This window comes from Fusarium flagelliforme, assembly GCF_020744385.1.
Source record: "Fusarium flagelliforme strain FIESC 12 MPI-CAGE-AA-0113 chromosome Unknown B0J16scaffold_1, whole genome shotgun sequence".
Taxonomy (NCBI): Eukaryota; Fungi; Ascomycota; class Sordariomycetes; order Hypocreales; family Nectriaceae; genus Fusarium; species Fusarium flagelliforme.
In genome coordinates, this window is record NW_025763503.1 from 8408182 (window position 1) to 8424467 (window position 16286).

Genomic DNA, 16286 nt, shown 5'->3' on the forward strand with positions numbered 1-16286 from the left:
AAGCAAGCAAAGTCACAAATAACTATGCTATACCCCCAAGCTAATGCCTTCCTTGCCAAACCCACTGTGCATTTCCAAATTGATCAACACGAATGACCGATATCCCTGTGTTTTGAAGAGCCTGAATGACAGGTTGATAGGTAGTCATTCCTACTGCTGGGGTAGGCCAATTGACCCCAGGGACTGCAAGCTGCTGGCTACGATAGTGCTGATCATAGTTGACAAGCATATTACGATTCCATTGAGGCCCGAGGTCTGCTTGTGGTTGCTCTCGAGCACGGTGTTGAAGTCGATCGTACCAATAGCCGATATGCCACTCTCCCTCAACTTGATACCCGTACGGCCGTTGTATTACATTGACTGGCTGCCCCGGTGGAAGGTATGAAGTGTTCTGGGCAGCAACGAGAGCTTGAGGATTCTGTTGCTGCAAAGCAGCATCGCTAGTGGCATCACCGGGCCTCGTGTGCGTAAGCCAGAAGTCCATCTGGAGGTTGAGGGGATCGTTGCAAGGATTCATAGGAGCCGGCCGTTGAGGGATAGTCTGATTGTGTCAGACATTACGTGTATTCGGTCCATTGATCCAGATTGGTATATTCATGTTGTGTTGTGTTCAACTCTCCCCTTCAAGGTTCTACCGTTTCGGTGCGTAATCTTAAAGTATCCCTGCTTGCACGTGACACCCCAGCACATGTTCAACAGATTGTTGTTGGGGATAGACTGAAGAACATAGTTCACGGGAGGAGCAGAAGTTGCAGGCGTTGCTGAACCGTCAGTTCGAACAACGAAGGGAGGAGGGTTCTGATGACGGCGGTTGTTGGGGTTCATGATGACTGTCTATGCAGTTTGAGTGTTATGAGTGTTGTAGATGCTTGATATGAGAGGAATAGCTACTACAATGGCCGAAGAACACTCGGGTTATATACCTGGAAGCGTGTTCTGATTCATTGTATCAACACCAGCGATTGTATGTTATTCATTGCACAAGAGGAAGCGTGAGTCATGCTGTATCTATCACAAGATGCATCATATAGCTAGAAATACAGTAAATCACTGTTGTGAATAGCCTCACAACACATACTCACTTACATGATCGAGCTTACATAACATATCTTAGAGGCACAGCTAGCTGTGTCTTGACGGGCACGTGATATTAATGACACAGCTAGCTGTGTCTCTATGGGCCGCCGGATCCAGTCAATAGTTTTCCTCAGTTCCTTCGCTGACTCAGCTATATGAGCCTCCTCGTCACCGTCCAACAGCATCTGAATAGTACTCACAACTCCCTTCCTCCCGAGGACCGCGGGCAAGCTGAAACAGCAACCAAAATCTGGTTGGAAGTGGCTGACGGGACGAACATTGCGCTTGTCCAAGAGGATAAAGGAGTAGTGGAAATGCTCGCCGTAGGACAGAGATTCCGGATGCGGTTCACTGCCTTGAGGAAGTACGGCCACCATTTCAAAGCGAGTCCGGATTTGAGCAGTGTCGGTGTGAGTTTTTCCAGGATGATTCGATTGAGGACTTCAGCCAATCCATTTTGTTTGTGCTGTTCAGTTCCTGTGTAGGAGAGTTTAATTCCTCTGTCCCGGCATAGTCGGGTCAGGCTGTGGCTTCGATTCTCTCCCCCTCGGTCGAGGTGCAGGAAGTAACATTGTCTTTCCGGTCTCTCGAACTGTTGCAACAGATGATAGAAACACTCTTTAAACTCTGACCGTTCTTTGACTGGGTATACCCAGGACATCTGAGTAAAGTTATTAATAAAGCAAACCCAGTACCTGCTGCTGTCTACTCCTACTTCTGGGAATAGTCTAGCAATATCCGCATGAATACACTCCAGAGGGTAAGTGCCTTTCTTGATCGGTCGAATGTGAGGACATTCCCTGAGTTTGCCTTGCATACAGGCTCCACATGGGTTTAATGTAGAATCATCTGGTCGAATTCCAGTAGACATATTCATTAGTCTCTTGATATTCCTCTCTCCCAAATGTGCGAGTTGTTCGTGCCAAAGGTGCAGTTGAGGATCTTCTACCGAAAAGGAGGCCAAAGCGGTTTGAAAATGATCTTCCTTAGCTTTGTCGACCACATAGACACCTGAGATTCTTGTCGCAGTGAGGACGACTTTTCCCTTGTTTGTGACCACTGCCTTTCCATTTCGGAAGACAACCTCTGCGTTCTTCTCTAGTGCTGACACGGACAAGAGGTTAGAGTGTCCTTCTAGAACATATAGAGCGCTATCAAGGGTAACGTTATGTGACCCCTTAGGCCCTTGCACACGGAGACAGTACGTTCCACATCCTCCTGGCATGACTTTTGCGTCCGCAATGCCGTTAATGGGTAATCCATGGTACTTTTGAAGGACTGTAAAGTTCTCATGTCGGCAGAAAATATGCGAGGAGGCGCCACTATCCAAGACGTGGATCCATTCGAGGGCCCGAACTTGGAGGGATGCCTGGAGACCAGACGGTCCGAATGACAAGCCAATCAATCCAAGGTGACCTTGGAAATCATTTTGCCAGAGAGCCAGTCGAGCTTGATCAGGTTGAAGGTATGCAGGAGTCGCATACGTGGCAGAGTCCAGTTCATCAGTCGTCTTCTCCCTTTCCTTCCCCCGACTCTGCATTTTTCGTTGTCGTCTCTCGTAACCAGCTTTGCTACTCTCTCTTCTGAGTTCGGGGTGAAGCTTCCAGCAAGTTGACTTGTCATGCCCTTTTCTTCCACAGTATCCACAGCATGGGGTGTCCTGGGCTACCATGGCTCTATGTGCAATCCTTGCAGTGGCTCCTCTTTGTCTGTCCTCTTCCTGAGATGCGGCAAAGATGGCGATTTCGAACGTAACGGCCTCTTTGAGAATAATGTTACGATTGTTTGGATCTCGGATAGGAAGAATGTTATGATTCTGATTGAATGCAGTAAGGAAGACCTCATAGTCTGGGCCAAGTCCGCAGAGGAACTTGTTGACAAAGTGTGGTTCCCCGATCTGGCACATTTCATCCATCTCCAAGAGTTCAGCCCTTACTTGACGAGGCTTGTTTGCGTATTCCATGACTGAATCGCATGAGTCGAGAGTGAGTTCTTGAAATTTGCGGTCGAGCTCTTGGAAAATGGCGCTTCCGACGGGGCGATACCGAGTTTCAAGGTGACTGATCATGCCCTGCGCCGTCAGGATCCCCGTGGTAAACACTCGGGCGTTGTAGCCGAGCCGACTTCGAATGGCGCCGCATGCTCGATCCTGACGACTCCTCCAGGCCTCAATCTGAGTTGCGAGATCATTCCCTTCAGTTGGTGGTTGAGTGTTCCTAGTCAGAAGGCCTCCATATCCACACATGTCCAGAAGGTCGAGCATTTCTCTCTTCCATGTCAGCCAGTGACTGGTTTGCTCTAGCTTTGGAATGGTGCCGGAACTGCTCAAGACAGGCTGGCGATCAATTCAACCATCAACTCAATCCCGTCAATTTTATGGAAGTTGAAGTCACGTGCATCAATTCAATCAATTCCATTTGGCACTCCCATTGATTGTTTCAATTCCACCTAGATGCTTTCAACGTTGACCATCGGTTGAAACTGTCGATAATGGCAGTGGTTCAGGGTAGCGCCCAGTCCGTGTAGTCCCATAAGACGCGTCCACAGGACCCCTGCTAATACTTTTGCCCCGTATTTTTGATGCACGTGTCAACTGCACCTAACATTAGGGGTTTATGAACGCGTCTCAGCTGTCGTCGAGCCCCTTGACCCTTGCAGAAAGATCAATGCGTGCATTCCATGCCTTTCCTAATCTTCAAATGGACGCCAACGTACCTGTCAAGCGCCAGAGTCCCGACTGCAGCGCACCTAGTGCTTCACCTAATAACTTGAATGCTTCGCCAGGAGATTGGAAAGACTTCCCATGGCACAAGTTTCCGGGTTTCTCGATTTCGGAACGCGTTGGCAGGCAGACTTCGTGGGTTTGGCAGCACGGCTTTGACATTCAAGCCCGCGATTCTCCCACGAAGAGGAAATGGGTTTGCAAGCATTGTCTTCGGAAAGCTAAGCCCAAGATGACAGACTTCTCTGCTGTTGGCACCCAGAATATCGAGAAACATCTGTTCAGGGAGCACGGACTTGTCGACAAGTCCGGGAGGAGGAAGCCGCCCGCTCTTTGGAAGGGAAAGCAGGAGAAGACTCCCTCAAGGAACATTGTGGAGATGCTGAATCTTGACACCTCAGACCCTAAAGAGCAAGCCATCGCGAACGCCCTCATACAACGTTTCGACAGGGACCACTTCCAGAGACTGCTCCTTGAGTGGGTGATCGACGCCAATATCTCTTTTCGCCAGCCCGAGCATGGCCGGCTTCGACGTATATTCGAATACCTGAACCCATCAGTCGCAGCGACGAATGCTCATATCTCTCATGACACGGTTCGAAGGCAAATCATCGACCTTCATCTCCAACAAAAGACACGCATAATCGACCACCTGAGGAGTGTTCCAGGTCAAATTCATATTGCGTTCGATGGCTGGCGTTCAAGGAATCGGCATGCTCTGTATGGGATTGTCTGCTTTTATGTTGACAAAAATGGAGTCCCGTCGAAGTTAGTCCTTGGCCTACCGGAGTTAAAGAATTGCCATTCGGGGGGAAATATTGCAGGCCAGGTCCTCGAGATCTTGGAGAGCTATGAGATACTTGATAGGGTGGGGTACATCACGCTTGACAACGCCGGGAATATGGATACAGCAATGGAGGAGATTGCGGAGGCGCTGGGATTCGATCCGAAGAAACGGAGAGTGCGATGCTTCGGCCATGTGCTCAACTTGGTGGTGAAAGCCCTGTTGTTTGGGTACAAAGCTGAGGCTTTTGAAGCAGAGATTGATGGAGAATCTAGTTCTGGCGCTGCCCAGCATGAGATCTGGCGAAAGAAAGGTCCCATTGGGAAGCTCCATAACCTGGTCTATTGGATCCATCGGTCTGATAAGTTGACCTATCGTCTCCGTGCGCTGCAGGAAGAATTTTTTCAGCATTCTGACAACCCGAAGATTCGAGCAAGGAAGCCTGTCGACGTTGTTCGCGATAACCAGACGCGGTGGTTGTCGACCCTGTATATGATGCGACGCGGTCTCTTGTTGCGTCCTTTTCTGGAGGACCTAGTTGAGAAGGTCACGCTTGAATTCAACAAGGAATGCCGCAACGGGGCTAGACGGAGGGAAGAGATACCGCTCTGTCTCCGGGAGGAGAGTCTTCTTGGGGAGAAGGACTGGAAAGTAATTGAGTTGATGGACAAGGTGCTGCTTGATTTCGAGGAGGCACTCCGGATGCTTGAAGGAGATGCTCAGAGCCGGGTACGTAAAGGTGGCCGTATTGAGGCATATGGCAATATGTGGGATGTTGCTTCAACGTATGAATTTCTGATGGAACGTCTGGAGGAGTGGAAAGCAGCAGCAGAGAATTACCCAGATCCTGAGCACTTCAGGATAAACATCAACCTGGGGTGGGATAAGTTGAACGAGTACTATACGAAACTGGACGAGGCGCCAGCTTACTATGCTTCCGCCATTCTAAATCCGGCCTCACGTTGGGGATATTTCGAGAATACGTGGACCGATAAAGCACAGCTGCCATGGCTTCAGGAGGCAAAAAGAATGGTGAAGACTCTGTGGGAGAGACGGAAAGATTACCCTCGACTGTCGCGAATGGCTCTTGACCTGCTTTCGGTACCGCCTATGTCGGCAGAGTGCGAGCGTTTGTTTAGTGTTGCTGGACAAATGGTCTCACCGCTGCGGACTCGACTGGAGGCTAGCACGATAGGGATGACACAGACGCTAAGGTCTTGGGCGCGGAATGGCCTAATGGACGCGGTGGATACGTTGGTTGACGTATCAGATGAGGTTGGGAGTAGCATTATATGGGAGACAGAGGAAGATGGCCGAGACGATGGCGAATAAAGTGTTGGACATCTCGGGGGGCGTGTGAGGTTCAACATGTTCAATTCAACGCCACCAATTCAATTTGCAGATGCGGTGGTTCAACTCCACGGGCCAAATGCTGAGTAAGCTGTCAACGCAACGCCACGCGAGGGCGAAATTGATGGAATTGAATTGATCGCCAGCCTGGAACTTAGTGGCTTCGAAGTCATCGAAAACGCGAGGCCGATACGAAACCCTCCTTTGTGCAGCAAATGTCATATACTAGGTCACGCAAGGAACTCTAAGGAGTGTCCACTACGATACTCAGAACTAAGAGCATTTCCAGTCGTATCTTCAGACCAGCTGCAGACGTGTTTGGAAGAATTTCAATGGATACCCTTTGCGGTCCCGGAGGAGCTAAGGCCACCAGCGATGGAAACGCTTGACGAAATACAGTGGCAACTAATTACGACTTTGGAAAATTTCGAGTTTAAGCCTGAATTAACTTATTAAGATCTACTATACCAGTTAACCATCGAAACAGAGCAGGTAGACTAACACATAACGACTTTAGAACCTTGATATCTATTACCTGTACTATCTATGTATACACCGCTGGTATCTTTATAGTTAACCTTGGGAGACCTAGCTTTAGACCCAACTATACATCTAAGGTATAACGATCTACGAGCCATCCACCAGAGATACGTTAAGTTAAGAGAGGACTGGTATAAGGCTTAACCCCTGGGAACCTGGCTTAGTAATTGCTAGTATCGAAAAGCAATAGGCTTACCTTTAGGATACCTAAAAGCAAGCTATAGCTGGTGCCTTGATTATAAGTAGATGGGGAGGTGCTGTAAAACCTTAATAGGTCTGAGAGAGTGAACTAAAGAAGAGATGATGGCTTACTTAGACTGGGATAAAGCAAAGACTGATTGCATTGAAGCACGAGTAGCTGAGGAGACTGAGAATGGATGACTGTTTACAAGTAGAAGAGGTATGGGCGAGCTTTGGGAGATGGCACAGCGGGATATCGATGAACAAGAAGCCTTGTATTCTGCTGTAGAACAGGAAGAAAGTTGTATTGTAGTTTAGCCCTAGTTCCAGTAGACTTTAGAGTACATATATCACTTGAATACATCAAGGCTGTTTAAATCAAAGACATTGACTTGCTTTGAAAATATATAGCAGGTTAATGGGACTTTAAGTAAAACCACTTAAGATAGTGGAATTGCACAGCGGGAGGCAATCCGATAGCGGAGAGGGCTAGACTGAATATGGCAATTGGGACGGGACCCGTCCTATTTTAGAAGGACGGGTACCCGTCCGCCTATTAGCCGCCTCAAGTTACGCGATAAGTTAATCAGAAGTACTTAGTCGCTCGCGTAAGCTGTGTGACAAATACAGTATTTCTGATAAAAATCTTAGCGCTGAGACTAAGCCAGCTTGGTGGTAATGAACTAAGCTGGTTTTAGTCAGCTCGAATGATGACGTTACCCCACCAACAACAAGACCCCGCAATAGCCGTTAGCCTCACCTCTGCATTGTTTTTACTCATTTAATATCATTGAGTATGAATATTCGCATTTGAGAAATGACCAGCCTCAGCATCCGGAATTGTCGCAACCACGACTACGACTTCATATACTTCTGGTTAAACACCATCGAAGCAGAATCTCATTCAACGGTCGATTCGCTGCGTCAGCGAAAGCGTCGCAAAACAACAAAGGCTAAATCAGATCTTGACAGTCAATTTCATCGAATTCCCACGCCGTCTGAATCATCTCATACCAGTCGCGTTACCAGCGACTCAAATGTCCAAGGAATTAGCAATAAACAGCTTTCAATGCCAAAGAAGCGCAGAAGACCAACCGCTGATGACCAAGAACCCCTCCGTTCCGACGGAGAAGATGACGCTGTTGAGGATACGCCCAGAGCGTCTTCAAAAAGTCTGAGAAAGGGAGCTGCAGCTGCAAGTCTAGCACACGAGTCGTCAACATCGTACGCATCCTCTTCCGCAGTCTCGGGCACATCATCACCCACCAAACAACTTCGCTACGCCGCGACACAAGAGACTGGCTTTGATGACTACAAATTTGACAATTTCATTGACCAATTGCCCCCTTCGCTCCAGGACTTGCATCAGCGGCTTGTTACTATCGGATACGGATTTGCGCTTATACCTGAGACTCTGAAACCCGAGTTGCAGAGCTTGCGTAACATTCCTGATTTTGCATTTTATGATCCTACCAAGCATGCAAGTAATTGGCGAATTCCGTCGACTTCGTTTATCCGGCATCTTTTGCAGAGCGCGAACAAGTGCCAGTTTGGCCATCACAGCGAAGCTTCCTGGAATATGGAAGTTCATCGTCGTGTCCTTGACTTTGCATTTCGAGAGGCTAGCGATGCTTGCATTGGTGATTATAGATACTGCACTACTGCGCATATCATACCCGAGTACAGGCCATTTGGAACATCATCCAAATGCGTCGACTTTTGCCTCTGCATTGAACCTCCAAAATCCAGTCTTGAACAGCAGAAGATAGAAGAAGCGATCAAGACACGACCAGGATTATCTATCAACCATACAGACTGGGGCGATCTCTGCAAGAACCCCATCACCCTGTCGATCGAGACCAAGCGTCAAGTCAGTTGGGAGAAGGCATTACTCCAGATTGGCACATGGCACTCTGCACAGTGGCGGGCTCTCCGGGGCAACATTCAGACTATCGAGTTCCTCGCTGGCATTATCGTGCAAGACCATGACTGGTTTTTCGTAGCCTCAACACTTGAAAATGGAAAGTCGACTACATATCATCGACTCCCTCTTGGTAGCACATACAATGCCTTTGATTTGTACAAACTACTTACGTCGTTGCAATGCGTGGGTTTGTGGATTAAAGAGAAATACTGGCCTGCTTTTCGGAATGATCTTCTCAAGATCCCTGCTGCTGAACCACAAGGCCCATAGGCATTACCTACATTTAATATTATACATGGCGTTCATAGTTAACAGAATTAAAATATTGTCATTAAGGAAAACGCGGATTTGTTCGTGTCGCAGTGATAATATTGAGTGCCAATAGCCTTAGTGATGATATCATGCACAAATAAACACTTAACGCACTCTATATGATCTTGTACACTTGTGGCAGCTTTGATGAAGAACTCTCAATGTGCATCATCACGGATGGTAAATCATAGGATCCTCGTGTTGTCTTTACAACGAGGAGTCACAATATCACTAGGCACCCCGGTTTTGCAAGAGCCGAGCCTGCATCTGCAAATATGCGTCAGGCAGACTAAGGATTCGGGTCTAGCTGTTGGATCTCGCGCTGTATTTCCTACTTATACTATTGAGTAGTCTTGTCTCTTAGATGCAATTTCATTTTAAAGTAATTCATTATGAAGAGTTAATTTCTTACGTGCATAATAACTAAGTAGGTCAATGGAATTGCAAACAGGATAGCAGAGGCTGGCATAGACTGGGCTCCTAGATACTTTGCCTTGATATATTACTACAGCTTTGAAAAGTCTAAAGCTATAAATGTACCTTTATGTGTTTCCATTAGCAAATTAAATTGGAAATGTGAAATAGTACTCTTTTCAGGCAGTCTAGAACTTTGAATTCGTAGGGCCAAATGTTGTCTTTCCAATAAGTATTCAGCCAGCATCGAGATCTGTATGAAGTCTTGGCCAACGTGAACCTGGCTTGATCAAACATGAGGTCGATACCATGGAGTATAATTCGTAGCTGGGTTTCTACGGCTTCTAGGCTCCGCAGTGCTTCATCGCGCTACTGGCCCAATAGATAGTCTTCGTTCCATGCTTGTTTGGGATTTTTTGCCGTTGTCGCAATGCTGCCAAGCGGCCGGCTGTGAAATAAGTGAGGCTATCCTGTATGTCGTAGCCATAGAGTTGTTTCACCCCTTTTCACGTTATGATCAAATGCTGATGGTCGAGGAGTTTTGGAGGCCACATGTTTGGAGATGGTCAGGGTCACCAGAGTAGTCAATGCTTCATGTATGCCCTTTCTATGTTTCTACGAGGCGATCGCGAAACACGCACGATTAAGATATTGATTTGCACGTAGGCGCTCAGGGGGTAGTATCGCTTTACGCCACCAAAGTAAAGCTAGCTACGAAGGCTGTGACAAAGGAACAAACCAGCCAATGAGAAGGTTTATAACGCACTTTTAATCAAAAAATGTGCGGGGACCTCCAAAACACTGTCCCTTTTTCAGCGAAAGAGGATTTTACAAGGGTGTGAGCCAATGAGCAGTGGTGAATTTCCTCTTTTACTGAAAATGGGACGGACAATAAGGATGTAGGGCAAGGTTGGCTACTTCTGGGCAAGTCTTGACTATTCACGTAACCTGACATTTCCTAACAATTTATAGGCTGGACTATCTCTTCTGACCTTTATCTGGATCTACTTCCGACTTCCTGAAACTAAGGTTTTTAAATCCCAAGATTGATGATTGTTTCGACAGTTGCTAACGATTTCAAGGGCCGAACATTAGAGGAAATTGACATTCTTTTCGCCAACAAGACGTCTGCGAGGAAGTTCGCTGAGACAAAGGTGGACGCTTATGCCAGTGACTCAGAGGCTCGCATCGTTAAGGGAACCGATGTTTAATGTACCTAGCGTTGGGGTGGATGATTGGAAACAGTTATGTTCATTGTACACGAAGGGGATATATCTAGTGCTATTCAGATGACCATTATCAATTTGATTAAGAAAGCCATGAATAGCAGCTTAAGGCGTCTTTATGTCGCATATCTGCAGTTCGCCTTCTGGAATACTTCGGGTCAAAAGGCATGTCAACATTAGCTATCGAAGGCCAAGTATCGGATGGCGTGACCCAGGACTGGCCTGATAAATGCACGGAATGATCGGAAAGGATAATGAGCACGGTTGGCAAGCGCCAGAAACGCGCTACAAATAGACGTCGCCTGGGTTGTAGACAATGGGCGCCGATGATAATGTATCAACATATTACACACTGGCATACACATAATATAACCTTGCCGTCGCTTGGATGCTAGAAAAGGAGAAGACGACCGAGAACTACACTATGCAGCTCTATGGGCTGCGATATATCTAGACAGCCACCGAATGTCACAGAGAATAGTGATGAAGCATGGGAACGCAGTAGAAGAATTCGGCCACTCTTTACTCTTATTCACTTCATCATATTTGAGCCTCTTTTCAAAACTCGAAACTGTATGATGGCATGAGTGGAACATGCGACTGATAGAAGAGCCATGAATACCACGCATCGATGCCGCCAATGAAATGCCACTTATCACTCTCTGAGTTTCACACTATACACTATTTGAATATAACTCTAAGAATAACCCAAGCTCTATCACCAGCTGACCTCCCCAGACTTTAAAAACTCGTCTATTTTCTGCAAAGCGTGTAAATCCCCTTCCACAGACCCCGACAGCTCTTTGGGTACCCAGTCATTCGTATACCCTCCACCAAAGTCGATCAGCCATGCATCGTTGCTGTAGTCGATAAGGACATTATCAGGCTTCGCATCGCCCCAAATGATACCCGCAGTATGTAGTTGATGGACCATGTCGTGGACTTGCTCGGCCCACCTTTGTCTGAGGTGGCTCGGTGTATCTGGTTTTGCTGCACAGAGCAAGGTCCTCCGATCGCAATCAATATACGACAAGAGTAGGCCAAAAGTCTGACCGGTCTCATTTCTCACCAAGCCCATGAGACGTGAGATTCGCAGCGACTCGTCAAGATGAGCATCGCGTATGCTCCTGTATTTGTCGAGCTCGTTCACAAAAGATCGATCGTCTCCGTGCCTCATGGGCTTGAAAAAAGCACTCTTGCCGTCCTTCAAGAGAACCTTGGACGGCGTATATGAAGGGGGCCCATACGAATTCTTTTTCTCAGGTAGTTGAATATCCTTCGGGTCGTATTGAGGCCAAGGAGCACAGCTATCGTCTGGCAGGCGGAGGCCAAACACGGGAGCCACATCGTCGCCTCTATCGCATGGAACAGCAACTAGGCTTTCTTGATCGCCTTGTATGTCATAAGTGTATGTCTCGGGGAAAAGAAAGTGTTGCAATGTTAGAGTTGTCGTGATCTCTGGCAGTTCTCTGAATTTAGGCAGAAGTGGCTCGATAATCCAGTCGTAAAAGTCCTCGACAGTGTACCCATCCAGTTCGAAATTATCGGCCACCTTTAAAAAGAACATATATTTACTTTTCAAAGCGGGTGACTGGGAGAAGCTGTCTGCGGAGACGGAGATTGTGAATTGGCAGTAGTTGCACATAACCACCAACTCCGCGTCAGTATCCTGGCTACTGAAGTTGAACTCAATCACGCTCCAGGGCGGTGGCGGTGATGCTGGATCCTCAGAAACCACATCCATCTTTTTGGGTGGTGGAGGGAGAAGATTACGGGGACAGGATGGATCTGGATGTATGGCCTTTCTATAACCCCCCAATCGTAGCTTTGTCAGCAAGTGCTCCCCGACGATTAGCCGAATATTGCTTTGCGTACTCGAAATAGTAACCGGAAAGCAGGGGTTCTCTCCTCCAGAGACTGAAACAATTAGCGCGCGGCTATGTAAAAGATATGATGCGATAGCCAGATACATACACACATACCTTCGCTTACAGAAGGTGTTCTGAAATCTGATTTGTTTCTTAACGTCGGTCACCCCACAACCGACCACCCCCCCCAACCGACCACTTTTTCTGGATTCCCAACCACCCCCAACTACCACCCCCAACTACCACAACATCATGACTCTAAATTACGCTCATTTTATCAATTTTCATCGTATGACTTTCTAACCACCACCAATCGATCCAGAATGCACGAATGGACCGAAAACGATATGAGCGCGGCGCTCAACTACGTTGGGCTGGGTTACTCAACCAGAAAGGCAGCCGAGGTATATGGCGTTAGCCGGTCAACACTCATCGGTCGTATCAACGGCGCCAAAACACCAAAAGAAGTCCTACAGGCTCGGCAAAAGCTTTCTGAGATACAGGAAAAACGCCTCCATCATTGGATCCTCATTCAAGCTGATTTGGGCTGCCCTGTCTCGCATCATCAAGTCAAGGACTTCGCCTTCAAGATTGCCGTACGCAACGGCTTCCCTAGCGGCGTAGGAAAGAACTGGTTACAGGCTTTTATGACTCGATATCCTGATATCAAGACTTTAAGAGGCAAGAAAATTGACTCAGATCGATATAACGGAGCTTCAACTGAGATTATCAAGGCGTTCTTTATGTTATTGATGATGCCGGGCGTACAATTAATCAAGCAGAAACATCGTTGGAACGTCGATGAAGTTGGAATGATGGAAGGGATAGGAATGAATGGTCTTTTCCTCGGTCACAAAGAGAAGAAGTCGGTTCTTATCAAACAGCCCGGTTCGAGGTCTTGGATCACGATTCTTGAAGCTATCTCGGCCGAGGGAAGAGTCCTACCTCCTACGGTCATCTTCAAAGGAAAAACGGTCCAACGACAACATTTCCCGGTCAATTTGGACTTTTTAAAGGACTGGAATTTCACCTGTAGTGAGAAGGGTTGGACTAATAATAGAATTGCGTTAATTTGGTTAAAAACAGTCTTCATACCGTTAAATAAACCGGATAACCCTCGCGAGCCTCGACTTCTCATTCTTGACGGTCACGGAAGTCATATGACTGAAGATTTCCACTTCGAATGTTATAATAACAACATTTTCCTATTATTCCTTCCTGCACACGCTTCTCACGTCCTTCAACCGCTAGATGTGGCCGTATTTGGTCCATTGAAGCACGCATATCGTCGTCATATATCAGATCTTGCTTCTATTGCAGATTCCAGTCAAATCGGCAAAATTTCGTTCCTCTATAACTATAATAAAGCCAGAAATGAAGCTATCACAAAGTCTAATGCTTGTGCCGGCTTCAAAGCAACCGGACTGTGGCCAGTTAATGTGGCTAAGGTCCTAATGAACCCAATGGTCACTACGACACCTACTCCCGCCGTTACACCTATTCCACATACAAATGAACAGCATTACAGTCCTACAGCGACGCCCCGTTCATCTGTACAGCTGCGGAAGGCATTACAAGCAATTCCGGGTCATTTTGGGAAGGATCCGACGGTCAGGCTACTATTCAGGAAGATTGGTACTCAATTGGACCGTCAGGGTGTGATAATAGAAGAAGGCAATAGGAAAATATCACTATTGAGGTATCAAAATGAGGAATTACAACCAAAAAGGAAGCGTAAAGTCGCTTTTAACGTAAACGCCGAGTTCGCAAAGGTTCCAGCAGTCAAGAAGGCTCGTATAAGCTTATGGGAACGATTACAGCCAAAGAAGACATCAGAACGGGTCAGAAAATTAAAACTTGAGGATCTTTGTTGTCAATTCTATCTAGACCTTCATTAGTGATGATCCCAGTTAAATTAGATTTTTTTTCGTGGTGCTGTGGTTGAAATCCGTTACGATATTGTTTTTTTGGTGTTGTGGAAAAGTGGTCGGTTGGGGGGGGGGGGGGGGGGGGGGGGGGGGTGACCGACGTTAATGTCAATGAGATACCTGCTATTAGGGCTGGCCAGTCATGGCTAGTGTACCAGTCCTGCCTTTTCTTACCATGATACCCTGCAGAAAACATGAGCAATGTTTCGCGCGCGGCTATGTAGATGTGATACGCTCAAAATGCTGGAAAGTCCTAGCATATTTCGCGCGCGCTAAGTAATACGAGTGATCATCAGTTTAGTTAGGCGTAATTGTTCCTAAGTAGAGTGCATCCGACAAGTTTTATAAGCTCCTCTAGTTGGCAATAGGTGAGATCTGTTTATCACTCTCATCTCTTAATTGTCTTATATGTTACATTCTATTTATTATCACTATGTGTTACCGTTACTATCGACAATATCGCTGCGGCCATAAGAAGTATTCTGAACCTGACTACTGCAGCGATGCCATATATAATCGACGTACTGGGAAATGGTCGATGTGCCCAAATGGAAGATCGACCACCGCAGTCACGGATGACAACCTCTGCGCTCGTTCTGAATGTTTTCTCAATGACTTAAAGCGGCATGGATGGACATGTTGTCGGTGCGGTGAACCTGGCAATAGAGTGGACTACTGCCTTGGGCCTCCAGGAGGACGCTCGGGAGATTGTCCGCACGCAGTCTGCGGGAGATGCAGCTATTCGTATTAGGTAAGCACCGGGATTTATTTATTTGGAAAGCACCTCTGTTGACTCTCTAGTATTTGCATTGGGGCCATTCCTCAGACCTAACTGAGTTGGTGTACGCTTTCTTCAATCATCTTGATTAAACAGGAGGAGTCTTGAAGAGTGGAATTAACATACAGGCAATGTAATTAGGCCATTGACTCCTTCGCCTCCGAATGCTGGGTTGCGTCCTTCGTCCGCTGGCACGTACTCCTGTAGTTCTTCCAGTTCCTAGAATAGATGGGTGGCTGCGTATCTGGCGCTGGGATAAGGGATTGGCCTGGCTACTAGCCTGGCTGCTGGCCCGTTGGCTCGCTTCTAGTGCAAGCCTGGCAAGCGTCGACTTGTTCTGACTCCCTGGTGGTCGACCTCGCTTACGCCCTATCGCCTGACTGGTTGGCTTACTGGCTGGCGGGGTATTAGGCTGGGTACTAGGCTGACTGCTAGCCGCGCTGGAATAGCTTGTATAGTATTTTTGGGTCTGCCACGAAGAGCAGTCACGATCTTAGGGTCGAGGATCCGTCGGTATGGATCTCTAGAGGCTGACTCTCGTAGCCGCCACCGTGGATGGACGTCCCACTTAGTAAAAGGCGTGCCAGACCCTATCTGCGAGTAGATCTTATGGCAACAGGGGATACCAAGCTCTACCGAAACTGAGCAGTCCTCACCACAATCCCCGAGAGGATCAGGGAACGGATTCTTCCCTGTCGGCATCCCTTTCCTTGCTAGCCGATATTGTTTTGTGATCAGTTCGAGACCTTTCGACGAAATCATTGTTCGCAGTTCACCTAGGTACTCCGAGCTCGAGCCGAGATACTCGCGGGCAGTTAGCACCTCGTCCTCTGCGCTAGCATGGGCGAAGTCCCGCTCTTGGTCCCTTATCATATCCTGTATCGCCTCAACTAGCCGATAGAGGTGGCTCATGCCATTAATAAGGTAGCTCTTGACGTTATTATTGCTTGCTTCTGTGCCAGAGGTAACGCGGATGCCGAAGTTGCGATAATTGCGGATGAAGCAGCGTGCCCACTGAGCTCTGGCAGGCATGTAGGTTCCATGGAGATATCGTAGGATAGCCCGCTGGTCATCAAACTTCCGACAAAGGTTTACCCACGCCTTCTCGTGAGCCTCTTCAGTCTCTGCGAAGAGGACAAGCTTCCACATCATAAGAACCCCTCGATAGCTATGAGGGATAGCC

General features: G+C 47.5%; 7 protein-coding genes across 7 annotated transcripts; 4 read left to right on the forward strand and 3 right to left on the reverse strand.

The window, feature by feature from the left end:
* Positions 1–40: 40 nt before the first annotated feature.
* B0J16DRAFT_298864 (uncharacterized protein) lies at positions 41–828 on the reverse strand (the record flags this gene model as incomplete). The annotated part of the gene is made up of 2 exons (XM_046124512.1): positions 41–541; positions 679–828. 2 exons carry the CDS (start codon positions 823–825, stop codon positions 41–43), a joined length of 648 nt encoding a protein of 215 aa, XP_045990688.1.
* A 1627-nt stretch (positions 829–2455) lies between these two features.
* B0J16DRAFT_237462 (uncharacterized protein) lies at positions 2456–3409 on the reverse strand (the record flags this gene model as incomplete). Its single annotated transcript, XM_046123040.1, has 1 exon — positions 2456–3409. A coding segment is annotated over one exon (954 nt), but the record flags the coding sequence as incomplete, so codon positions are not given.
* A 4014-nt stretch (positions 3410–7423) lies between these two features.
* B0J16DRAFT_331525 (uncharacterized protein) lies at positions 7424–8913 on the forward strand. Its single transcript, XM_046126599.1, has one exon. The coding sequence runs from the start codon at positions 7471–7473 to the stop codon at positions 8845–8847; it is 1377 nt and encodes a 458-aa protein (XP_045990690.1). The 5' UTR covers positions 7424–7470; the 3' UTR covers positions 8848–8913.
* A 2023-nt stretch (positions 8914–10936) lies between these two features.
* B0J16DRAFT_331526 (uncharacterized protein) lies at positions 10937–12297 on the reverse strand. Its single transcript, XM_046126600.1, has one exon. It carries the CDS (start codon positions 12271–12273, stop codon positions 11248–11250), a length of 1026 nt encoding a protein of 341 aa, XP_045990691.1. The 5' UTR covers positions 12274–12297; the 3' UTR covers positions 10937–11247.
* Positions 12298–12774: 477 nt separating this feature from the next.
* On the forward strand, positions 12775–12981 carry B0J16DRAFT_239181 (uncharacterized protein; the record flags this gene model as incomplete). The annotated part of the gene is made up of 1 exon (XM_046123048.1): positions 12775–12981. A coding segment is annotated over one exon (207 nt), but the record flags the coding sequence as incomplete, so codon positions are not given.
* An 879-nt stretch (positions 12982–13860) lies between these two features.
* On the forward strand, positions 13861–14295 carry B0J16DRAFT_260485 (uncharacterized protein; the record flags this gene model as incomplete). Its single annotated transcript, XM_046123248.1, has 1 exon — positions 13861–14295. One exon carries the CDS (start codon positions 13861–13863, stop codon positions 14293–14295), a length of 435 nt encoding a protein of 144 aa, XP_045990693.1.
* Positions 14296–14758: 463 nt separating this feature from the next.
* B0J16DRAFT_360620 (uncharacterized protein) lies at positions 14759–15590 on the forward strand (the record flags this gene model as incomplete). Its single annotated transcript, XM_046129710.1, has 2 exons — positions 14759–15076; positions 15127–15590. One exon carries the CDS (start codon positions 14759–14761, stop codon positions 15074–15076), a length of 318 nt encoding a protein of 105 aa, XP_045990694.1. The 3' UTR covers positions 15127–15590.
* Between the last annotated feature and the right edge of the window lie 696 nt (positions 15591–16286).

What these genes read in the sequence shown, in the direction of transcription:
- B0J16DRAFT_331525 (XM_046126599.1), top strand. Translation starts at nt 7,471, where the DNA reads ATGACCAGCCTCAGCATCCGGAATTGTCGCAACCACGACTACGACTTC.
- B0J16DRAFT_331526 (XM_046126600.1), bottom strand. Translation starts at nt 12,273, where the DNA reads ATGGATGTGGTTTCTGAGGATCCAGCATCACCGCCACCGCCCTGGAGC.